We start from the raw sequence: 25,635 nt of genomic DNA on the forward strand, positions 1-25,635 counted from the left end.
AGCTGAATGAAAGGGCACAGGTTAGTAACAGGAAAACATAGGAAAATATAAATCTCCGTGGTAAAGGTAACTATATCATTACATTCAGAATAATGTGATGCAGGTGGATTAACCACATACAAATTTGGTAGGAAGATTGAAAGACAGAAGTAGTAAAAATGACTATAGTGATTTGCTAATAGATGCACTAGATAAAAAGATATCAGTTGTGACATCCAAAACATAAGATGTTGAGACGGGAGTAAAAATGTAGAGCTTTAGAATACATTCAGAACTTAGTTGTTATCAGCTTTAAGTAGACTATTAGGAATCGATTTTATATAAGCCTCATGGTGACCACAGAACAACCACCTGTAGTAGAAACTCAACAAGAAAAGAAAGAAGTCAAGGCATATGACTACAAAAGTCATCAAACTGCAGAGGAAGAAAACAAGAGAAAAAAGGAACAAAGTAAATATAAAATAGCCAGAAAACAATTTTGAAAATAAGTGCATACCTATGAAAATGACTTCAAATGAAAATAGAATATAGTCTCCAATTGAAAGACCTAGAGTGACTAAATGGGTTAAAACACACACACAAGCCCCATCCAGGACCTACAGCACCATATGCCGACTGAAATAAGAAAGAATGGGAAAGACCAATACCTGATGGTTTCACTCCTATGTAGAATCTTAAAAACATAATAAATGAATAAACAAAAAAAGTCAGATTTATAAATACAGAGAACAAACTGATGGTTACCAGAGGGGAGAAGGGTGGGGACTGGGCAAAATGGGGGAAGGGAAGTGGGAAACAACAGGCTTCCAGTGATGGAATGAGGGAGTCACGAGGATAAAAAGCACAGCGCAGGGAATATAGTGATATTGTAATAGCGCTGTATGGCGACAGATCATAGTCACACTTGGGATGAGCATCACCTAAGGTAGAGAAGTTCGGGGACTATGTCGTACACCTGAAACTAATGTGATACTGTGTGTTAACTATACTCAGAAAAAACTTTCTAGAAACACCCATCTATATGCAGCCTCACAGAGACTCACTTCATATGTAAGGACAACATGCAGACTGAAAGTAAAGGGATAGAAGAAGATACTCAATGGAAATGAAACTAAGAGCTGGGGAGGCTATCATTATATCTGACACAGTAGACTTTACAACAAAAACTATAGTAAGAGACAACAAAAGGCGCTACATAATGATAATGGGTCAGAGTCCAACAAGAGAGTATGACATTTGTACATATTTATGTGCCCACCATGGGAGCACTGAAATATATAAAGCAAATATTAACAGCATAGAGAAACACTGGACTTAACTAACACCTTAAGCCTGGAAAGATTTAACAGATTATATATATAAACATTTTACCCCAAAACAGAGAACACATTCCTAAAGCACATCTGGAACATTCTCCAGGGGAAGATCATATGTTAGAGGCCACCAAACAAATCTTAGTAAGTTTGAAAAGATTGAAATCAAGCATCTTTTCAGCCACAGTGGTCTGAAACTAAAAATCCCTTACAAGAAAACAGGAAAATCTACAGATAGTTGATCAGACAACATCCTTCTGATCAACCAATGGATCCAAAAGAGTGAAATTAAAAAAATAACTTGAGTCAAATGAAAGTGGAAACAACATACCAAAACTTACAGAACCCAGCAAAAGCAGTTCAGAAAGGGGGTTCATCACACTAAATACCTACATCAAGACACAAGGAAAGTCTCAACTCTCAGCTCAAGGAACTAGAAAGAAAGAGTCCAGAGTTAATGGAAGGAAATACATATGTATCAAAAAAGGCAAGATCAATGAGACAAAGAAAAATAGACAAAGGTTTAGGTACACTCAAAAGAAAAAGAGTCAAATAAAATTAGAAATCAAAGAAGATGTAATAGGTGATGGGGATTAGGGAGTACTCTTGTGAGAAACACCACTGATGTACAGAATCATTGAATCACTGTATTGTACACCTGAAACTAATATACTGTATTTTAACTAACTGGAATTGAAAATTTAAAAAAATATTAAAGCAGTTTGCAGTAAGTACAAAGGAGCTTATACACCAACCAACTGGACAGCCTAGAAGAAATGGATGGATAAACTCCTAGATACATACAACCTAACAAGAGTGAATCATGAAAAAGTACAAACTTCGGAAAGACCAATTACTAAGTAAGGAGGTTGAAGTGGTAATTGCAGACTTTCCAACATACAAAAGTCAAGCACCAGATGGCTTGCCAGCTGAATTCTACCAAACATTTAAAGAAGAGTTAATACATACCCTTCTCAAACTCTTCCAAAAATTGAAGAGGAGGGAACACTTCCAAACTCCTTTTACAAGGGTAGCATTACCATGATACCAAAACCAGATAAGGACACACACAACAGGAGAAAATTATAGGTCAACATCCATGATGAACATAGATGCAGAAACCTCAACAAATATTAGCAAAACAAATTCAGTATATTAAAAGGATAATGACCTTGACCTTGACCAAGTGGGACTTGTTCCAGGCATGCAAGAATAGCTCAACATCTGCAAATCAATATAACACACCATATCTACGCAGTGAAGGATGAAAATCATATATAATCATCTCAGTAGAAGAAAAAAAAGCATTCAACAAAATTGAACTTTCATCTGTGATAAAAACTATCAGAAGGTGGACATGGACCATCATGTTCATGTATACATCAACATCATAGAGACCATATATAACAAGCCCACGGCTAACATGCTATTCCACAGTGAAAACCTGAAAACCTGAAAGCTATTCCTCTAAAATCGGGAACAAGACAAGGTTGCCCACTCTAATCTAATTTGATTCAATGTAGTATTGGGAATCCTAGCTGGAATGATCATGTAACAAAAAGAAATACAGGGCATCCAAATCGTAAAGTAGAAAAATTATCTCAATTTAAAGATGAAGCATTTTATATACAGAAAACTCTATCAACACCACCAAAAAACGGTTAAGTGAATTCAGTAAAATTGCAGGATACAAAATCAATATATAGAAAACTGTTGTTTCTGTACTCTAATACAAGCTATCAGAAAGGGAAATTAAGACAACAATCTCATTTACATCAAAAAGAATAAAATACCTGGGACTACACTTAATTAAGGTAGTGAGAGACCTGTGTGGTGAAAACTGTGAGACATAAAAGAATTTGAAGAAGATACCAGAAAAAACAGAAAGATAATTTTGTGCTCATGGATTAGAAGAATTTAGTTAAAATGCCCATCCTACCCAAAGTAGTCTACAGAGTTAATGCAATCCCTGTCAAAATTCCAATGGCATTTTTCACAGAGAACAAATGATCCAAAAATGGGTCTGGAACCAAAGAAGACCCCTAATAGCCAAAGCAATCTTGAGAAAAAAGAACAAAGCTAGAGGCAGCATGATTCCTGATCTCAAACTCTATCGACATTAAAAACAAACATCAATGGAATGGAGTAGAAAGCCCAGAAATAAACATACATACATACATAATCAATTTATCTACAACAAAGGAGCCAAGAATATACAGTGAGGGAAGGACAGTCTCTTGAATGAATGACCTGGGGAAAACTGGCTAACCACATGTAAAAGCATGAAACTAGACCACTATCTTGTGTACTTCCATATACAAAACTCAAGATGGATTAAAGACTTGAACGTATGACCTGAAACCATAAAATTCCTAGAAAACAACGGGGGTAAACTCCTTGCCATCCATCTCAGCAATGACTTTCTAGATTTAACACCAAAAGCAAAGATTACACAAGCAAAAATGAACAAGTAGGACTCTATTAAACTGAAAATGTTTGCAAATCCTGTATCTGATGAGAGTATTATCCACAGTATATGAAGAACTCCTATCACTCAAGAGAAAAAAATCTGATTTTAAAATAGAAGAGCTGAATAGACATTTTCTAGTGTTTATATCCAATAGGGACATGCTTCCTGGTCTCAAACAGATGCCCAAGAGGTACATGAAAAAGTGCTCAACATCACGCAATCATCAGGGAAGTACAAATCAAAACCATAATGAGATTTTACCTCATGCCTGTTAGAATGGCTGTTAACACAAAGAGATAAAAGGGGTTGGTGAGGATGTGGAGAAAAGGGAACTCTCGGGCATTATTGAAGGAACAGAAATTGGTGTACAGCCACTATGGAAAACAGTATGGAGGTTCCTCAAAACATAAGAAGTTGAAGTACATGATCCTACTATTCCAGTTCTGGGTAATATGAGGGGAGCATAACCACTATCTCAAAAAGATATCTGGACCCCCATGTTCACTGCAGCATTATTTACAATAGCCAACACATGGCATCAACCCTAGTGTCCAGTGACAGAAAAGGATAAAGAAAATTCAATGAAATATCAAGTCATAAAAGAGAAATTCTGCCATTTGTGACAACATGGATGGGCCTTGAGGGCATGATGCTAAGGGAACAGTAAATCTATGATCTCACTTATATGTGAGCTCTTAAAAAAAAATAAAAAAAGAAACTCATAGAGAACCAGATGGCTGATGGCCATAGGCAGGGGGTGGACAAAAATGGGTGAAGGTGGTCAGAAGGTAGAAACTGATTTGTAAGCAATTTTGGGGAGGTGACGTACAGCATGGAGACTAGTTAACAATACTGTATTATATATTTCAAAGTGGCTAAGCGAGTAAATCTTAATAAAAGTTCTCATCAACCAGAAAAAATACACAGCAATTTTGGTGGTGAATGTTTAACTACGCTTATTATAGTCCTCGGTTGCAATATGTGCATATTTCAAATCATTATGTTGCACACCTAAAGCTAACAGAATGTTGTATGTCAAGAAAAATAAAACTACAAGAATATTGGTTACTAATTTCAGTATCTTTCACCATCCTTCAACACTGACCAGCTAACCATCGGCATTGTCAGTGGGAACAGACTATATTTTAAAAACTTACACAGAGCAATTTTATGTAAAATGGAGACCAGCTGCCCTGAAGCGTAATTTTTTAAAGCGATTAAATACTAAATACCAGATAAATTATTTTTCTTTTGAAAAACTAGAGAAGGGGGCACCTGGGTGGCTCAGTGGGTTAAAGCCTCTGCCTTTGGCTCAGGTCATGATCCCAGGGTCCTGGGATCGAGCCCCGCATCTTGCTCTCCACTCAGCGGGGAGCCTGCTTCCTCCTCTCTCTCTGCCTGTCTCTCTGCCTACTTGTGATCTCTGTCTGTCAAATAAATAAATAAAATCTTTAAAAAAAAAAAACTAGAGAAGGGCAGGGGAAAAAGAAGTACTAAGGTCATCATACGTCATGTTGGAAACTGATTCAAAACACAGTGTGATCTGGATTAGCAATCCAAAGAATAATAAGAGGCACAGTTGCTTGTATACAGGTCCCCTTTCAAGAGAAGATAATTTTCTAATACATAGCACCGATTTCATAAAGAAAGTAGCTTGCTTAGGTGTCAGCAAAGTCATAAGAATAAGGATTGGGGGGTCTTTTCGGCATAAGCTACATTGGTTCTGGCTCAAGTCATTTTTCCCGAGAGAGAGATACAGAGCACATGCGTGTGCAAGCGCGGGGAGCAAAAGGAGAGAGAATCTCAACCAGGCTCCACACAATGGAGCCTGACACAGGGCTTGATCTCATGACCCTGAGATCATGACCTGAGCCAAAATCAAGAGTCAGACACTTAACTGACTGAGCCATCCAGGCGCCCCTGAAGTCACTTTTTAAGCAAGTAGAACCATTATCATTTCAGTCGTGGAATAGGAAATGAGTCAGATAGGATATCATCACCTCAAGTAAGCCTAAAACCATGGTGAGTTTCAAAGGACATTAAAGAGTAGCTTGCCCACAGCAAACCATTCCATTTCTTTTTTTCTGAGATGAAATGGGAGTCATCACTTCTTTTTTCTTCAGTGAGCAGATCTCATGGTATGCTACATCAGGGTACTCTTTTAACTTGATCCTGTCTTATTTTGAAACGTTCATTTTTTTTAAATGTTTCAGTCACTCTGTTGGACCAACTTGAGACAAGCTGTGGGGGCTATAGCTAATAATTCAAAAAGGATTTTTTTTAAGATTTTTTAAAAATTTATTTGTTAGAACACAAGCAGGGGAGGCAGCAGGCAGGCAGAAGGAGAAGCAGGCTCCCCACTGAGCAGGGAGCCTGATGTAGGACTCGATTTCAGGACCCTGGGATCATGACCTGAGCCGAAGGCAGATGCCCACTGAGCCACCCAGGCGTCCCTTAGAAAGGATTTTTGGGGGCATGTTTGTAGCAGTGACCTTGGAGTAGAATCTAATTGAAGGATTAATGTTAAAGTGCTATTACTGAGTATGAAATCCCTTGACCGTTAGCAATATACTGTTCGAGCAGGCAATGAATCGGTGAAGTAGCAATAAAGGCTGGCCAAATTCCTGGTGTGTACAGTTGGGACTGAATATTTTCTTGTTAAATAAATGGCTGCTTTTCTCAGCGGGGGTACGGGGGCAGCAGTGGTGGTAGGTGGGCGTGAACTTGTGGACACAGGTATTAAATGCATTCCTGGCTTGCCTGTTGTAGCTCCACATCCGTATATGATCACAAAACCCATAAACATAGTTTCTTTCTGGTTTGACGTCTTACAACAGAACATATCAGTCATCTATTGCCGTGTGACAAAATAATTACAAAATTCTCCCGTTGCGTATTTCTCAATTCACACCTCTCTTGGTTGGCTGGAGTTCTCCTGCAGCTCATCTAGTCTTGATTCCAGCTTGTGGGTTGGCTTCAGGTCTCTTCCACCTACCTATTGGACCAGCAGGTTCTCCGGGCATTGTGCTCCTGGTAACACTTAAGCGCAAGAGGACAAGCCCAAGCACCTGAGGACATTACAGACCTCTCCTCCTATCTGCTAAAATTCCACTGGCCAAAGCCGGTCACATGACCAGGTCCCAATTCCTGGACCAAGGAAGCATCCTCTCCCCAATACTTGGCCCCTCTGTTCTGTGTATACTAACTTTCTTGGTGTTTGAGCAAGCCAGTCACACTGCACCTCATCAGTGAACACTTCCATGACTCCCCGTTCTGAAGGTTCCTCTCTCTTCTCTGTTCTGAAGGTTTATCGTCATGTGACATGCCTCTATAGCTTACTTGTTTAGGCTGTGTATGTCCCTAAGAACATGAGTTCCATGGAGATGGGGCTTTCTGTCTTTTACTGCTCTATCCCAGCATGCAGAACAGTGCTGGGCACATGGTGGGCTCCTGATGAATGTTTGTATAAATCATCTGATCTTACCCTTTTTTAACTTGTTTGGCTATTTTTTTAGACATTTAAAAATCCGCTCAGTATTGAAGAGTCCAGTGGTGTTACTGAAATGTCCGGTGTCTTTTAGCAGTTTCAACTTTTCCAGTATCGCTGACACAGAAAATACTAGCCATTAAGCATTTTTCAGTGTGGATTCACCTCTACTCATGCATACATGGGATAACGCTGATTTTGAGTCTTAAAAGATTAGTTAAACTCAGAGGACTTTTTACTTAGAAAATCTTGAGGAAAAAGGAAACGAGATTATACTTGACTCATGTATGTACTATGCAGGATGAAGTCTGTACTCAGAAAATGTTTGAATTGATACTTTCATCACAGTCATGGAAATGTTTTTGGTTAAGACAAGCCTGTTCTCTATTTGCATGTGGACACTTAAACCTTAGACTATCTGTAAAGATGAACTTGGTTTATGCTTTCAAGTTTGATCCTTGCAATAATTCAGGGAGAGGAATGCCAGTCCTGTCACTGAACTGTGTTTGAATCTTAACACACTACAGTTCAGTTCCTAGAACTCCAGTATGATGTAATTAAACTGTCAGAAACTTTAACATGGTTGCTCATGAATGTCTCTGTTAATTCTGATTTATTCTGTAAGGCGTACTATCGCTAAAGCAGTCTTACTGCCATTAAAAATGCCTCATGTTCCACAACTTGGCAAAATTTGCATCCAGAACGGAACAAAGAGATGTAATCATCCCTGTTGTTGTCAGGATTCTGTTCCTTCTGGCAGTAGTTCATTCATTCCATCCTCACCAGATAATGGTGGTTTAAACTCACGGGAAAAAACTAAAGGTGCTCTATTTCATTTTTTCATTTCTAGAGGCATAAACATAAGTAAGTCGTATATGTTTGTGCGTGTGTGGGTTGGTAGGTAGATACCACAACTTCTTTTTCTATCTTGTGACCTTACCTTTTCAGCATTTGTTTCTTGTCCTTAGTATTTGAAAGAGGTTTTCTATGGTCTGTCACCATGAGACTACAGAAGGAGAGGTTTTCTGTCTATTCTAGGTCCGTAAGCCCTCTGCTGTAATGATGACATTCAGCCTTCTCTCCACGTACAATATGATTTTTGTCTTAATGGTGAATGTGTCAAGGATTCCTTTAGCTTACACTTTAAAAAACAAGGCCGAAAACAATAATAATAATTGCAGGACTATAATCATAGATGAAAATCTAAGTGGCACCGGTGAAAGGAAATGACAAGCATACTTAAGTCATTAAATCACAGGCTGCCCAGTCATTTCCAAGTCAGACGTGAACCTGAGGTTGTCCTAAAGCATGTTCATTACCACTGATTTGCCAAAGCAAGGTCTTGTTTTCAATGGAAGTGACAATATAATGCACAAATAGGGCTGGAAGTTACTGTTATAAAAAATTAGTTTCCAGAGACCTTCAGAATTCACAATAATTTTGTTTTCAGTGAAGGCATCTGTCCCTTACTGCAAATGCTGGTTGAGGTGTGTGTCTGTAACACATCAGGCATCCGTAGAGACCACAGATCAACAGAATCTACAAGAGGACTCCCATTCCCAGAGGAGGACCATCCATCTCTGAATTCCGTTTCACCCAAAACCACCTTCTGCCCTCATGTAAACAGATTCTCAAAAATTTTTTTAAAAAGTTCCTCTTAAGCCTCCCAAAATATCATAGGGATAAAGTCGTCCCATGTACAAAGAGGAGGGAAACCTTACTCCACAGAATCCCCCATATCCACAGTCCTTTAAATGTTAATATTTTTCTAGCCCATTAGACTTCAAAGGTACTTGAGTTTTGTTTGTATTTTTGTTTAAATGTCAAAGGAAAGAGTGTCTTCACTCCGTCCGTAACTTCATCAAGTGAAGGCAAAATGTCACATACTCATTTCGTTTTGTGTTGAAGAGATGTACGTCAAGTGTCTAATCGTTTTTTTTAAAATAATACTTTTTTAAAAAAAGATTTATTTATTTGAGAGATACAGACAGAGTGAGAGACAGCATGAGAGGGGAGAAGGTCAAAGGGAGAAGCACACGCCCCCGTGGAGCTGGGAGCCCGATGCGGGACTCGATCCTGGGTCTCCAGGATCATGACCTGAGCTGAAGGCAGTCACTTAACCACCTGAGCCACCCAGGCGCCGTCTTTTTTTAATTACAAAGAAAAACAGTTTACTTTTACTAATGGGACATAAGAAAGTTACATCAACTTAATATTAAAAATTAACTTCTAAAGAGAGAAACATTTTCTTCTCTGAAGACAAGGACATAGATAAATCCCTTCATGGACTCCTTCCCTTGAAGGAGTTGTTCCCTAATTATTCAGCCTTGAGACATTATTTGTATTTATGCTATTTCTGAGCAAGTGGTAGTGAATTTATAATGCCTTTTAAAATGCAATCGTGGGCTTTTTCTCTAGTTCCTCTCTGTTTTCCTTAAGCATAACGTGCTCTTGTTTGCGCTTGCTTTCATTAAGGTGAGGAAGACCTGCTCAGTCCTCCCCAAGACACAAGCACAGGGTTAGAGGAAGTGATGGAACAACTCAACAACTCCTTCCCTAGTTCCAGAGGTAAGCTCCCCGATGTGCCGTTAACTCACACCTACTGGAATTAGGCCTCCTGTTCCCACACTCAACTAACCTCTGTATTTTCCGTGGCTAAGTAAGCATGTCCTGACAGAGTGCCACTTGGGGAGCGTTGTCAGAAGCAAGTGTTTTCAGGGTACATTTCTGCTTTGGATGACCAAATTGACCTGGTGTGGGATTCTGGTTGAATTCAGATGCCTGTAGAACCCTGATGCCTCTAGAAGCAAGAATATTAACTTACACATTTACTCCCTTTGCACATTAGTCTGAAGAGCAAATTATGAGATCGGTTTTACTTAAGAGCAATGATGCTGTGACCTTGACAAAGACATTCATGGCTTGATGGCACCTTGCCAGAGACACACACTTACCACGCACTGCGGTGAAATCTAGAACATGCCTGTATACAGCAGTGATGGGGACTCGGGCTTCTGATGCCCTTTACATTTAAAAATTGTCTCTTACCCCATTGTTTAAATATAGGTACAATTAAATCTATATACTAGTTTTTGTTGTTGTTTTCACTGCCATGGATGGAATACGATCTTTGCCAAGAAAGACAGTAATACAAATGCCCTTATTGCCCGCCATCATTTTGCCCCTGTGTATTTTTCCCCTCATATAAAAGCAGCATTTTACCCCACGAGCTTTTCCCACTAGCCAGTATGAGCTTCACATGTCTTCGTTCCTCCAGGGAGGTTTCACTCCCATTGTTACCATTTTGAAGTATTTATTTTATTTTATTGCTGTGACATAAAACACTAACCTACTTCCCTTGGGTGAATTAAAAAAAAAAATGAAAAGAAGGGCCGCAGCCACCTGTCAGCAAATGGAGAGAAACCTAGACAAGCCAAAGAGGAGAACACAAGTCTTTGTGGCCAGGGGCTGGCTCGCCTAATGGGCAGCCCCAGAGGGAAGGGCAGCTGAGAATCTTATTGTTCGTTCCTCTCCATAGGAGCAGTGACGAGGGTGTTGGGAGTCATGTGTTCTTCCTCTATTTCTGTTCGGTGTCGGCTATCAGTGGCCGTTTCCCGGCTGTTCGATGTGCGAGTGAACACTGTGCAGTGCACGTGAACAGCAGTGCCGTTCTCGGGGAGCGTTGCTAAGGAACCATCAGGGAAGCTAATTTTAAATGTCTGCACCAGCCATCTTTGCATTGCTGAGTGCCTCTGATGTATTGATTTTAACACATAAGAACCTTCTCTGTCTTCCCTCCACCCCCACGCCCGCCACGTGCCACCCTCTTCTCCATCATGACACTCTGGGCTGTTGTCTCTACCTAGGCGCTGCAGTTCAGGAGAAGACCACGAGCTGGTTGGCCAAAAATCAAAGTCCCTCCCCCTTTATCCTGTCAGCTTTTACAAGCATGTACTATGCACTAATGGAGGCTTAGGGATGCAAACAAGAAGGGCCCAGTTCCTTGCCTTCAGGGTGCTTACAGTCAACTGAGGAGGAAGACTTCAGAAGTTTCCATTACAGTAGAGTGTTATGGCTATACTGGACAGGTCTAGGACATGAGTGAATCCCAGAAGCACCCTTTGACCTAAATAGGAGGGGTTCAGCTTAGGCACAGCAAGGGTCTTCTTCAAGATGACACAGAGAGAACTTTGGGCCCCCCATGTAGCACATTATTTCCGGTGACCTCTACCTATCCCTTGAAGGTCACAGATGGATACCTTGCCCCAGCCCCTTCAATGCCAAGCCTGTGTACCTGCTCTGTGGGAAGTTAGTGGCTGCAGTGTTGACGCCCTGGGCTTTTCCAGGGCATGCGGCTCTGCTTCCCTATAGGCAACCTTTTTGTGCTGGGCCTCTGACCCATCCTCGTTATCTTGAGGGTGAAGGTCTTTGCACCCTCTCCCCACATCCCTCTTTTAGTCCTTGAAGCTGGATACTGCATGGGTATGGAAGAAGTCACCTAGAAGAGGAGAAATAGATTTCTTCTGATATATTTGGCAGTTAGCATCTTTGATGTTAAATTCACTTGTATAATGTTGATTTACTTTTATGGAAAGTTGGAGAACTTCAAGCCACCTGGAGAGTGTTTACTAAATCCACTCTAATGGAAGCACTTTCCCTGAGTGCTAATCTTGAGTTCTCAAATAGGGGATAAGGAGGCTTTGTTTGACCATTAACTGAGTTCCTACTGGTGGCTTGAGACAGGTTTTTTTTTCTGAGGAAAACAATCCAGATCTGGCTATTCTTTCTGTGATGCTGTTACCTTGACATTTTTTTTTTCTTTTTCACCACTTCCTGCCAAATTAGGCCTTAAAATTGGGCCTTTACTATTAGGCACCCAATTCCAACCTGTGGGGGTTCTTTGCATAGCACCAAGCAATTCCAGCACCTAGAATCCAACTCATTTCAGACACCATCTACCCAGAGAGAGCATCACATCTCCCAGCTTGAGGGCTCTGTCCCGCAAGACTGCCCCCAAGACCCACTTTACTTCAGAGACCAGTTGCAAGTTCGGTTTGTCACCTGGGCTTCTGACTCCCCCCTCCCACACACACCCCCACTAGAGACATAAAGGTTCCGACGATCCCCTTCTTCAGTTCAATTAACTTGCTACCGCAGCTCACAGAACTCAGAAATATTTTCTCCACCGGCTCACCCTGTACTCTCAAAGGTTAGAACTCAGGAATCCCCAGATGGAAGAGAAGAGATGGCGTAGGGCAAGGTAGAGGGGAAGGGTACGGAGCTGCCTGCTGTGCTCCTTCCAGGTACCCTCCCCTCCCAAGCACCTCCACGTCTTTACCAGCCCAGAAGCTTTCCCTCCCCAGTCCTTTTGGACTTTTAGGGAGGCACTGTGTCATAGGTGTGACTGATTAAATCATTAGCCATTGGGGATTACACTAAAGTCTCCCTTCCCTGGCACACAACCCCCAGGCATACCTATGGGTTTTCCAAGACTTGCCTGGTTAACATTACAAAAGATACCTTGCAGCCTCTCTTCACAGGAAATTCCAAAGGTTTTAGGAGCTCTGTGCCCACACGGGGATTAAGACCTAATACATAATTCTAAATCACAGTAGCACGCCCTTTTCTCCTCAAATTCAAATGAATAAAAAGTCTCATCGTAAAAATAGAATGGAAAATATATATGTGGTAGGGGTTTCTTGGGAGCATCTTACCAATCGGGAGGTATGTTGGGTTGGTATTAAGCAGAAAATTTTGAGTCTTAAACGTCTTGGGCTTACAGACCATTGCAAATGGAAGCCCCTCCCCCCAAGGTCATTTTAACATTTCTGAGGACCCAAACTGTGCTTTGACCTTTTAACCATTATCCATACCAGAAGAAACACTTTACATCTCAAACTCTGTTAAGGATATAAAATACATTGTGTGTGTTGTGTGTGTGTACACACACATATGTATACACCATGTATATACACCATACATGAATGTGTCTAGTGACATACATATACAAAGATCATAAACAAAAGATTAGTGAACCAACACTTACTATACTACAGTCAGTTCACACTGTTTCTCTGTTTCATGTATTTAAAAATAAAATGCTGGTTGCAACCCACTAAGTTGGTTTTCAGATCCAGTGGTTTTAAAAAATATTGATCTCACTGATCTTGGCATTCTTTGCCCAGGTGCCCATCTTTTTAAAAAAATTAACATTTTGGGGCACCTGGGTGGCTCAGTCATAAAGTTATTTGCCTTGAGCTCAGGTCATGATCCCAGGGTGCTGGGATCGAGACCCACATCGGGCTCCCTGCTCAGTGGGAAGCCTAATTCTCCCTCTCCCACTCCCCCTGCTTGTGTTCCCTCTCTCGCTGTCAAATAAATACATAAAATCTTTTTTTTAAAAATTACATTTAAAAAGTTTCACCATGGAAGTTGTTTCTGCCAAGACCTTCCTAATATCTTAGAGGACATCGTGCTTTTAATCTAAGTCTGCCACCCATGTTCCCATTGCTGTGTTAGGAAGAATGAAGTTCACAGTTGCTACAGCTGTTTCAGACAGCTGTTTTGAGTAACTCAAAACAGATGTCAGAGCCAGAGGTCTGCCATTTAGTGGAAACGTGCTATTAAATACCACCTCATGGTTTACTTAACCCTGCTAGATAATTGCCCACAGAGGAAAAGACTTTTTAAATAAAATATTATGCTCTTCACATATGCAAAGTATATCAATAGGGGAGTTTTGCATTTTACATGTACAACTTTTCTGTTACCCTTTGCCACAGTCTTGACTTCAGGCTCAAGTCTTAAGGCATCAGCTGATCCTCCCTTTGCATTTTCACTCCCAAGTCCCTGGAAGCCTGAAGCACCAAGTTCTTGGCCATTTGGGAAGTTAAATTAAACGCCTGATCTTATCTCACTGGCCTTGCTAAACTGTTATCCAAATTAATAAAGGGGTTTCATGCTCCTCCCTCTAGTGAAAAACTGGTAGCCAACACTGTCCTGCATAATAGCTCTATAAATTGCGGGGTGTTCAAGGTGTGAATGTGCATGTGTTCAGTTTTATGCTGATATCTTTCCTGATTAATCTCTAGACATAGCTATTTGCAACCACTTGAGGGATTTCAGTGGCTCGCTCTATATTAAACACAGAGCATTAGCCAATTTCTAATCTATTTACTACCACTAATGTGTCCCTCTGTCTATAAATATACTTAGAAGTTGAATTCTGCTGTAATAAAAATCATTATCTCCTATAAGGCACTTTCTAAATCTCCACCCTTATTCTGTAGGAACAGTACATGGGTAGAATGTGCGATAAACATATTTTTAAAACAAACAATTGAAGTGATTTGTCCCTGTGTCTCTGATCGTTTTACATTCTGGCAAAGGCATTTTCATATGTATGTGCGTTTCCGGAAGAAACGCTTTCCTGATCAGTGGTATGGTATTGGCTTCTCTAAACATGAGGTGCCACTGTATACTAATTAGTGAACAAATGGGGTCCAAGATAAGATCTTAGTGCAGTAAGACCATTCAGAACGCAGCTAACGGTGCCCTGCAGGTATGTCTTTTGTGACCTGTGCCATACTATTTTTCTCCCCAACATCCATACCATCCTCTCTCATAGGACCCACCCCTCCCTAAAGCCCACATACATTCTGTTAAATGCCTCTAAATTAGCCACCCAACAGCTGTGCGAAACCTGCCATCTTCTAAGATTCAGGTCTTGTCTGTGGTTCTTCTATGGAAGAACAGCATCAAGACGAGCTCACATGTCCCGTTATCGGGCACCACTTAGCTTCCTGTCCGCTTCCATCAGTTTTGAGCTGTTACTCCTTTATACCAGGGACCAACAAAGTAAATGTCCAGGAGCCAGATCCGGCCCGCTATCTGTTTTTATAAAGTCTTATTAGAACACAGCTACACCCATTGATTTGCATGTTGTTGATGGTTCTTTCTCACTCCGAGCAGGGAGTAGTTGTGGCAAAGTTGAACAGTTGCTGTGGAGACCGTGTGGCTTGCAAAGTGTAAACTGTTTACCATCTGGCCCTTCACACAGAAAGTTTGCCAACCCCTGCTTTACGCAGTCTTCCATTGTAGCTCGTTCCGTACATAACGGTCACAGACTTCTCGGTGCTGATCAACTTGGAACTCAACAAGACTGCTTTTGAATTGATTTGTGTATTCATGTCCATATTCACCAGAGATCATACATGTTTCCATATTTCAAGTATAGCCATTAGAATCTTCTTTCACTTTGGTAAAAAAAGAAATCCTAAAAAGGGACTCATTCTTTCTTAACGTTTTCAGTTAGTGAACAGAGATTAAGAAGGTACAGCTACTCCCCACCCCCCAAAACAGTCATGTCCTGAGATTCTAATCCTGAATAATGAAGCCTCTCAAGTCACACTGCCTGAGGAAAGTTGACTTCTCCAGACGCAGAACTCCCCTGGCATATTTCCTTTTTCTCTTGATTCATTTCCTGACAGCATACCACATTGCCAGATGGACACCCTAACTGAAGGTCTAAGGAAACTCACTTCCAAAGAATGTATTCATGAAATAAAATTTATCTGGCACTTGTATTTTTTTTTTTTTTTTTTTTTACTGGTAAACAATGTTTTTAAGCGGCGCAACCAAAATAGCCTCTATTCTGTCAGTGTAGAAACTAGTCCAATACAAGGGAAAATACTATTTAACTTTCTTTAAACAAAAAGCAGAACTTCCCTTGGTACTGTGCTGGTGACCACATCGGAACCAAGTGACGAGAGCGGATTTTGAAAGAGATTAGGATTAACAAAGCTCTGGAAGGGCCACTGTATGTGAAACATGGCTTCTGAAGAAGCACCTGAAACAAAACCCACTAGCAGTGGCCGGTGGATACTGAGCTCAGAATATGGCCTGGTGTAGAATAAAGATATGTAACCTTTATCACTCAGGGAACCAATAATTACATTTTGAAACTGAATCATACTGCTCTCTAACAACACTCCTTCCTGAAGCTCTTATGTTTTAAAAATAGACCGTGAAGACCAAAACCAGTTACCAGCCCTTGGCACACGAGTTAACAGGGTGACAGTGAGGGCCAAGTTACCACAAACACCAAAGGACTCTTGACCATGATCTAGTGGCTACCTTATTGAGTTCAATCAGCATTTGTCAGAAACCCATAGTATCAAGGTACAGGTGGTACTAGGGATACAGAGGATGGATAAGCAATACATGGGCCCTGGCCTAAAGGACTTCACAGTCTTGGAGGGAAAGGGAATGAATTCTACTACCGGACAGTATAACCACCAAACACAAAGATGCAAAAATACTTGATAAAGGAGTGGAAAGGAATGGATGAGTAATTCATGCTGGGATAAGTAATTCATGCTGGGATTTGTCTGAGCTATTAAGAATGAAATGATGTGGGGCACCCAGCTGGCTCAGTTGGTTAATTGACTGCCATCAGCTCAGGTCAAAATCCTGGAGTCTGGGATTGAGCCCCACATGGGGCTCCCTGCTCAGCAGGGAGTCTGCTTCTCCCTGTGCCCTTATCCCTGCTCATGCTCTCTTGTCCTCTCTCAAATAAATAAATAAAATCTTAAAAAAAAAAAGAATGTTATGGACATTAGGGAAGGTATGTGCTATGGTGAGTCCTGTGAAGTCCGTAAACCTGGCGATTCACAGACCTGTACCCTGGGGGCTAATAATACATTATATGTTAATAAAAAATAAAAAATTTTAAAAAATAATGAAATAATGTTCTCCCTCCCCTTTTTCCTTTCATCTGGTATGGGCCTACTACTGGCAACACCCACAACTAGGAGCCAGTACCTCTTTTTCTCTCTTTTCCCTCATTTGAGGAATGTCATGAATATCTTGACCATGCTTACATGATCAAGCATGCAGTTTTATACTTTTATTTTTATATTTTAAAGATTTTATTTATTTGACTGAGAAAGATCACAAGCAGAGAGGCAGGCAGCGAGAGAGAGGGGGAAGCAAGCTCCCGGCTGAGCAGAGAGCCCGATGGTGGGGCTCGATCCCCATGACCTGCCCGAAGGCAGAGGCATTAACCCACTGAGCCACCCAGGTGCCCCTATACTTTTTTAGATGCAATTATTTTAGAGAGAAAGAGTGGGGGTAGGGGCTGCAGAGGGAGAGGGAAGAACCTCAAGCAGGCTCCATGCTGCACATTGGAGCCCAGCGCAGAACTTGATCCCGAGACCCTGAGATCTCGACCCGAGCCAAAACCAAGAGTCAGACACTCAACTGATTGAGCCACCCAGGCTACCCTGTAGTTTCTATACTTAAAAGAAATTTCTGACTTACTCGGGAAAATTAAGAAGGAAGAGAGGGAGGGTGGGTCAATGTATCTTAGAAGTTTTAGACTGTGAACTTGAGTTGTGAAAGATTTCTTTTGGAATAGTAGCGCCATACTTCTGTGGTCTGAATGAGTAGCCCTCACATTGTCCCAGGGTGCATTAGTCCTTGCAGCCTTCGAGCATGGGGGGCCCTGGGGGGACAGGAGATGCTACATGCTACACAGGGTCTCCCACAGCTCTGTTTTTATCTGCTCTAAATCCTGGGCTTTCACCTAAGATTGATGGTCCCAGGAAATGTACCATCGCTCAATTCAGAGTCTTAAAAACAGTATTTCACTTGAAGGCCCTGGTGATGAGAGGAAATTGCAAGCCCCAGATGTGCTAGGTATGGTCAGAGGTCCCTAGTGTTCTGTCCGATATAATTATTACCCTAGAAAACTTGACCAGAATCTGCTTTTCAAAAGTAAATAAACACATACAGTTGGAGGATTCTCTAAAACAAACAAGGCCAGTGAGTCTTCAGCAGTCTACTCTCAAGGCTCCTGGAATCTGTTGAATTATGAGGAGGAAGTTGAGGGTTCGTTCCTAGATCTGGCTCTGTGGTTTGCCCATTAGTTGGTCTCCTCTCTTTCCCCCCGTTGTTTTGTTGTTGTTTTTTTTTCCCTATTTTCTCAAGTGCCCCCAATCTCATCATGGGCGTGCTCAGCTTCTACCGGATAGAAGGAAATCTCCCAAGGGGACGGGCTCTCGCCTCTGTGGCATTTCGCCTTGCATTTGGGGTGCAGACTTTGGCGCACGCATCCACTCCCGTTTATGTTTCGGTGTACTGTCGAGAGTAAAGAGATTGAGATTTTTGGACGTTGAGCTTGAGGTTCTAAAGTTGTCCTGGAAAAACAGTGCTCAATTTGTCAGATTCCTACTCTGTGCCAGCTTTTCATCCAGTTGAACACATGAACTCTATGGATTCTGTAAGTTACGTCTCCTGGATTGTGTTACCTGTTTACACTGATTTTAAGTGTATGTAAAGGTTATTTGACTGGATGTGTCCTTCGGGTTCTTTTTGTTTCTGGTTGTTGTTGTTTTTTTTTTTTTCTTTTTTCAGAAGGGAATAAATGAATTGTCTTCTCAACTTTTGTTTGGTAAAAGCAGCAAAATTGGTATGAAATTGTATATTTATGCATTTTTTTCCTTTCTGATATCTCTGCCTCTTCCTCTCTCCATTATTAAAGGAAGAAATACCTCTGGGAAGCCAATGAGAGAGGTTAGTGAGACTCAGGCTCACAGCCACGGCTTCTGTGTGTCTCATCGCGCTTTCTATGTTTGGCGTTTGTGTAAGAATTGTGTGTATGCACGCGCATGTACGTACTACATGTGTCATCATGTAAGGATGGTAGTCACCTCTCCACTTGCAGCTCATGAGGAACATTCTTCAAATGTTCATTGCCATTGTCATCACCATGACGACAGGACCAGGGGTTGGGGAACAGGAATCTCTATGAAATGGCAACCCTTGGTAGTCCCTAGGTCGTTAGCCCACAGTTCATCATGTGTGGCCATTTGTAACACAAACAGAACCCTCAGCGTAAACTTAGCCTTCAACAGAACTGAGGAGTCCTCAAGTTTCTGTGTGCTTTCAGGACCCTAGCATTTTCTGCCAATGCCCTGGGTTTTTTATTCTTCTGGAATGACTTCATTTTGTTTTTGTTTTCTTTTTTCCTCATTCCTACACTCCTGTCCCACTCTAGCTAACATTTGTTTTTTTGAGCACTTACTGTGCCAAGCACTGTTTTAAGCACTTGCCATCTTTTTCATGAGGTAATCTTCATGCCAAACCTCTGAGGTAGGTACTCCTATCAACCCCATTTTACAAACTGGGAAACTGAGTCAGTGAGAGAGTAAGCAGTGTCTTCAAGGTGACAGAGCCAGAATTTGCATCCAGGCCATCAGGGTCCAGGGCCACACTCTTCTGCTGAATTGCCCCCTGAGAACAGGGTGTTGGAAAGACTCACATCACGTCAGCTAGCCCTTTAGAAAGTGCTCTGTTTTCACGTGGCCTTTGGAAACCCAGGTAGAACATAGAAAGGTTAAAAACTGAATGTTGGGAGTCTTGAGGATTTTTTAAGTGCCTATTTATGGGTTAAAAGGGGGTAGGGTACAATATTATCGCTGAATGTGGTGTGAGGTTTTTCAGGGAAAGCTGCTGCATACTTTTATCAGAAACAGCATCTGAACATTCAGTTTCTTAATCAGAGGGCTAGTAGATGACAGAGTGTTGACTGACAGCCCAAGGGAAACAGGCTTGTCCTTACCAAGAGTTTAGCATGAAGGATGCGAGAAGGAAAGCTCTTCCATGGGTGGCCATAACATCCACTATTCTGGGAGACAGGATGAACAGGGAGAGAGTGCTGACATGAGAAGATTCTAGATCCTTAGCAACAGGCTAGACTGGAGGAGTTCCTGATTCATTTAAACATAAGGAGTCATACTGGAAAGTCTGCCAACACCATGCCGTGCAAGTCTAATGAATTTAATGATCCTTTAGTGTTTTTGTACCAGTGCTCTCTTCCAAGGCTTGGGACACTGGGGTCCTAGGGAGGGGGGAGGGATAGGCTGGGAGGAGAAACAGGAAACGAATTGATGAAGCAGTGAATGCTCCTGATGGTTTGCCTGGCTCACATACTTCTTAGGTGAGGCTTCTTGGGCTCATTCTTATGGTAAGTGTCCCTTACAATTTCTCTTAAAGTTTTACAAAAAGCTGCACCTTAATTTTGAGTGCCCTGAACATGTTTCTCTCGTGAACAAATGAATCTTAGAAAAGGCCAGCCCGTGTATCATTCAGGTCACAGAGGCATTTGGAAACTTTATTACCTGAGCCGTATTCCAGTCAGATACGTTTCCAGAAAACCCCAGAATCAAAGTGATGTTTTTATTGTTAAAAAATCACCTCAAAGGTACAGTAGATCAGATAGTTTTTCAAAGATTAAATTATAGAGAAGAGAAATACAAATTTCACTACCCCGGCTTCGCTGTGGCCAAGTGAATGCTAACCATTTGTTTGGGAACTGTATTTAAAAAAAAAAAAAACAGTGCCAGATTGCTTTTGAGGTCTTGGATCTCTGCCAGAAATTCTCAATTCCAGTCACTGCCGAAGAAAACTCCTTCAGGCAGTGGTGGCATGGGACTAAATGGGTTGCAGTTCACACCAGCTTGGAAAAACATACCGCTGCCCTCATGTTCAGTGCATGGTGTTTGTGTTCAATGATCCTCACTTAAGAATGGATTAATACTTTCTATGGACGCATTTTTATGTCAACTTGTGCCTGAAACAGATTGAAGATGCCTATAGTCCGGCCTCCTTCTCAGTGCCTCTCACGTTCATAGTATGAGATTTTAATTTTGACTTTGGAAAAATCTGTCAGGTAAAATTAATGACCTCACTGATGTTTTGCCTTCCACACATGGATAATAGAACCAGGATACAGGTCTGTTTTCTGTATCCCTATCACACTGTAGTTTTATGCCTCCACTGGATTGAGTTACGATTCTTTGGGGCAGTATTCTGTCAAAGGGGTAGAATATTTTTCTGGCTCTAACGAACACCTCCATGAAAAACACTGCTGTCATTATTCTGGTGAAACAGGTATTTATAAATAAAGTAACCGAAGGCATACTATAGATACAGTGAGGGGACTCTGAAGGTGGTTCTTTTTTCTAGTGCAGAGAGAGCCTTGAGGTCATTTGCGAACAGTTAAAACTGTCCAGACAGGTGAAAGGCCATCTCACATTTTGTGGGAGGGTGTGTGGTATATTAAGAATAACCTCTCTTTTTACGCAGTCACTTTTTAAATATCAGATACCCCTAGAAATGAGGCCTCTGGAGAGTCTCGAGTTTTCCCTCCGGGTAGTAACTGAACATCATTTCAAGGAGTAGAAGCACCACATGGCTGTGTAATCTACAAGGCATTTACTCTGAATTGCATGCCACATTCCCTAGCCCGCAGGTTGAAGTAGATACTTTTTTATTATTATCAGTAATTTCTTTCCCGTTCAGTTTAGGTTTTGTAAGACACTCTACCTCCCTGGTGGACTCTACTATAGTTAGAGGGGAATGATGAGAAATAGTGTGACTTCTGTCCAGGTATCAGGTTGGAAAGGTCTTGGGTTTTGTTTATTCTGGCTTCCTTAATCACTGCTAAAACAGCAAGTCATTGAAAAATTTCAGGCCATCCACTTGTTTTCAGTTACACGCGAATAATAGGGCAGAGCTCCCAGGGTTGCTGGGCTGTGCAAAACAGATACAAAGGAAGCCCTTTAGCCTGGTGGCATCAGGTACTAGGTGGTGCTCTTGGCTCTAAGGAGCAGCAGAGAACCTCCTGGGTCCTCCAGTGGTTTTTATGGTTTTGAAAAACCGAAGATAACTTCAGTTCTTCACTGAGGGCTGCCATGCTCCCAGCCCGCTCTATGAGTAGAACACCTGCTTTGTCCAAGTTTTCCTCTTTGCCATCTCAAGCAAAATTCCACGTGATTTTTAAAAACCTGATTTTCACTGAAACTGCGTTGATGAAGGTCCACAAGATTTGCAAAAGTGATCACCTTCGTGTAAATGGCCGAAGGGTGTGAAACTTTTAGTAAGTCTTAACTTGATCTGGTGCCAACACTGGGTAAGTGCCGGCCTCTGAATCCTTTTCAGACCCTCTCTCTTGAAGTAAATACTAGAACAGAATTCCTACCCTAGTCTATCTTTACTTTTTACAGGGATTTTCTCAATTATGAGAATCCGTAAAGTTGATACATGGCAGGGTAATAATAGCCTTGTAAAGCATTTTTAGTTCTAAAGGCAGTACTCCAAGAAGAGAATGATTTAGTAATGTCCAAGAATTAAAATTAGCTATATAAAAATATGGGACATATAGGAAAAGGCAAGTCATAAAACAGGTCTCAAATTAGCTTCCTCTAGGTTGGAATTCTGCCGCAGAGTAGCAGGGACATGGTGCTCCTTTTGGGCTCCATGCTGGGGGATCAGTGCTAGGTCATGTCACATTATTATTAAAAGGCTCTTCTGATAGTTAACCTCCATTTAGGAGGAGAACAAAAGAAGATTCACCGGATACCCAAATCCGTGCTCTGCATGGGGGTCATGTTGAAATTAGGCTCTAGAGTCACTTGGAATGAAAAGTGATTTTTCTGAGGAAGCTTCCAAATTCCAATGTTAATATACAAAGAGGTTGATTCAAGAGTTTTTCAATTCAAGTAAAAGCAGAGAGAAAACAATCTCCACCGTAGCCTTAAAAGTGAGCCGGTGGCTTGAAAGAGCATGGAAGTGAAGATCCCATGTCGTGGTCATGGTGGCAGTGATGAGAATGGTGATGACCATACGTAGTGGCACTGGCAGTAGTGACAGTTCTGGGATTGGGGGGTAGTAGATGATAACCGAGAATTCAAGTACAAGGGCACAGTAAGTCCTCTCCCACGACCAGGCGGGAAAAGTCCATCCCATCGAGAGATGGTCCTGTTCCAATAGGAACCTTGTGCTTCTCCGTGGAAGCCTCCGGCTAGAGGCTTATTCCATTGGGAAGATGAGTGCGCTGACACTTTTCCACTGAAATGACCATGGCAGCCTGATCTGGTATTAAGCTGATACTAACAACGTGGAATGGCTTCATTAACAAGGCTTTGCTTCTTCCTGGAAATGGGTGAACAACCAAATCCTGTTGTGTAGACCCTCGGTGCAGCTTCTGTGTTGTCTTCAGCTAGAGGTGGGGAAGGATCTCCCAGATGGTGAAGAGTCAGGATGATGTGATCTGCACCTAGTGTCACGTCTCTCTCTCTCTCTCTCTCTCTCTCTGTTTTCCAGGACACAATGTAGGAAGCCTTTTCCACTTGGCAGATGATTTGGGCAGAGCGATGGAGTCCTTAGTTTCAGTCATGACAGATGAAGAAGGGGCAGAATAAATGTTTTACAACTCCTGATTCCCGCATGGTTTTTATAATATTCATACAACAAAGAGGATTAGACAGTAAGAGTTTACAAGAAAAAAAAAATCTATATTTTTGTGAAGGGTAGTGGTACTATACTGTAGATTTCAGTAGTTTCTAAGTCTGTTATTGTTTTGTTAACAATGGCAGGTTTTACACGTCTATGCAATTGTACAAAAAAAGTTATAAGAAAACTACATGTAAAATCTTGATAGCTAAATAACTTGCCATTTCTTTATATGGAACGCATTTTGGGTTGTTTAAAAATTTATAACAGTTATAAAGAAAGATTGTAAACTAAAGTGTGCTTTATAAAAAAAAAGTTGTTTATAAAAACCCCTAAAAACACACACACACACACACACACAAATTTTGAGGCAGCGCATTGTTTTGCTTCGTTTTAGCGTGATATCCATATGAAATTCATGGTTTTTTTTTTTTTTTTTTCTTTTCTGGCCTCGTAAAGATAGGACTTCCTCTAACACCACATCTGACTACATCACTTTGCCCTTTCTGGAGACTGAGTGGGACTGGCTGTGGGTTCTCGCTTTCCACATCTATATGTCTAGAAGTATGTAAATACTGTAGGTATATAGATAAAATAGACCGGACTTTCTAGAGACCTTTGAAACTTCTTGTTCCAATGATCTGGCCACTTCCTCCCAAAAAGAGATTGCTTCTGGTCATCCAGGCTTACCTGCTTGGTCTAGAAGGAATTTTCCCTAGAGCCTGAAACCAGGAGGCAACTCCCACACTAGAACATTGTCTGGGGCTCCAGCTGTTTCTCATTTGAAACTTTCCACTGACAGCTACGGTACTGAATTTTTTTTAAAGGGATGTAGGAATGAACACACGGGACTCACTGTCCGAGTAACCCTTCAGCTGGGACAGTCAGCTTCCCGCTGCTGCCAGTGCCTCCATCTACATGTAAGGATGCTTCAGTGGAAGGCACGACATCAGAAGACATTTTTAACTCGCAGACAGTAAGGAGGACTTCCTGGGAGGGAGGGGGCCACTCTTGAAGTAAAGGATTGGATGAATGTTCATAACCATACATAGAGATCTTTGTAATTGCAATGAAATCACACTCTTCCCTCACCTCACAGTGAAAACAGCAGTGGGTAATTGAGGGTGTTTTGCTTGCTTGCTTGCTTGCTTTCTTAAAGATGTTTTTTTTCCCCATCACAAGGAGTTTTTAAATGCCACAAGACTTCATTTAAAATAGCCCTTGGGAAGGTGTGTAAGAGCCTCATCACGGTGTGCTCCTGTGAAATCCCCACCCAGAAGCCCGTGCGTGAACTTTGTTTCCTCCCTACTTCCCATTTCTCTACAAGGAATTCCACATAGGTCTGGAAGGGGAAACGTAGATGGATTCCCATGTTCCAAAGGGTACTCCAAAACCCTTGCTGGTGGATGAGGAAGGTTAGAGACACAAACAAACATTGTTCAAAGAGAGAGTAACCCACGAGGACTAACTGGTAGGAACAAGTTTTACTCTCTCGTCTTAGGCTTTCATTTGTTTTTAATCATTCACTAGAAATCACCGTGTGACCTGTTGTTTTGCAAATCTGTTACCTCTTAGGTCAGTGTCATTAACTTTGCAGAGTGGGTTTGTCTATTATTAATGATAATTAACATGCTTCTCATGCTATTTCTACCTCACTTTGGTTTTGGGGTGTTCCTAATAATCGTGCACACTTGATTTCACAGCCCCACTACTTGTCCATCGTGTGAACATTTTTCTCCCACTTTTCCCCCCACTGTCATTTCCGAAAGAAAACCCAAAGCTCTAAGGTAACAGAATGACATAAAGATTTGGTTTTAGTCGTGCATTTCTTTTTCCTTTATGTGACACTGGACTTTTTCTTTTCCCTGTGGATTTTTTTTTTTTTAACCACAATTAAAAGCAAGGGGTTGTGTTACTTCATACTAAGCAGTTTTAAGTTTCTTTCTAAAAGCAGAAGTAAATAGAGTGCATAATTTTGTTTTAATCTTTTCGTTTTACCTTTTAGACATTAGTTCTGGAGTGAGTCTGTCAAAATTTTTGAATAAGAACTGAGAGCTTTATTGCTAAGT

At 41.3% G+C, this 25,635-nt stretch overlaps 1 protein-coding gene and 1 long non-coding RNA gene across 2 annotated transcripts in view; one reads left to right on the forward strand and one right to left on the reverse strand.

Annotated features, from left to right (window-relative positions):
* The window catches only part of DMD (dystrophin), a 2,124,834-nt gene extending 2,100,447 nt beyond the window's left edge, over positions 1-24,387 (forward strand). Inside the window, 3 exon segments of the mRNA XM_047715765.1 lie at positions 9,746-9,838; positions 18,813-18,844; positions 23,438-24,387. Coding sequence (XP_047571721.1) covers positions 9,746-9,838; positions 18,813-18,844; positions 23,438-23,449 — 137 coding nt within the window. The 3' untranslated portion in view covers positions 23,450-24,387.
* LOC125091786 (uncharacterized) lies at positions 7,425-24,688 on the reverse strand. The gene is made up of 3 exons (XR_007124754.1): positions 24,554-24,688; positions 11,293-11,298; positions 7,425-7,435 (listed from the first exon to the last, which is right to left on the reverse strand). It is a non-coding gene; the product is annotated as an uncharacterized LOC125091786 (long non-coding RNA).
* Positions 24,689-25,635: the final 947 nt, after the last annotated feature.

This window comes from Lutra lutra, chromosome X (assembly GCF_902655055.1).
Source record: "Lutra lutra chromosome X, mLutLut1.2, whole genome shotgun sequence".
Lineage (NCBI taxonomy): Eukaryota > Metazoa > Chordata > Mammalia > Carnivora > Mustelidae > Lutra > Lutra lutra.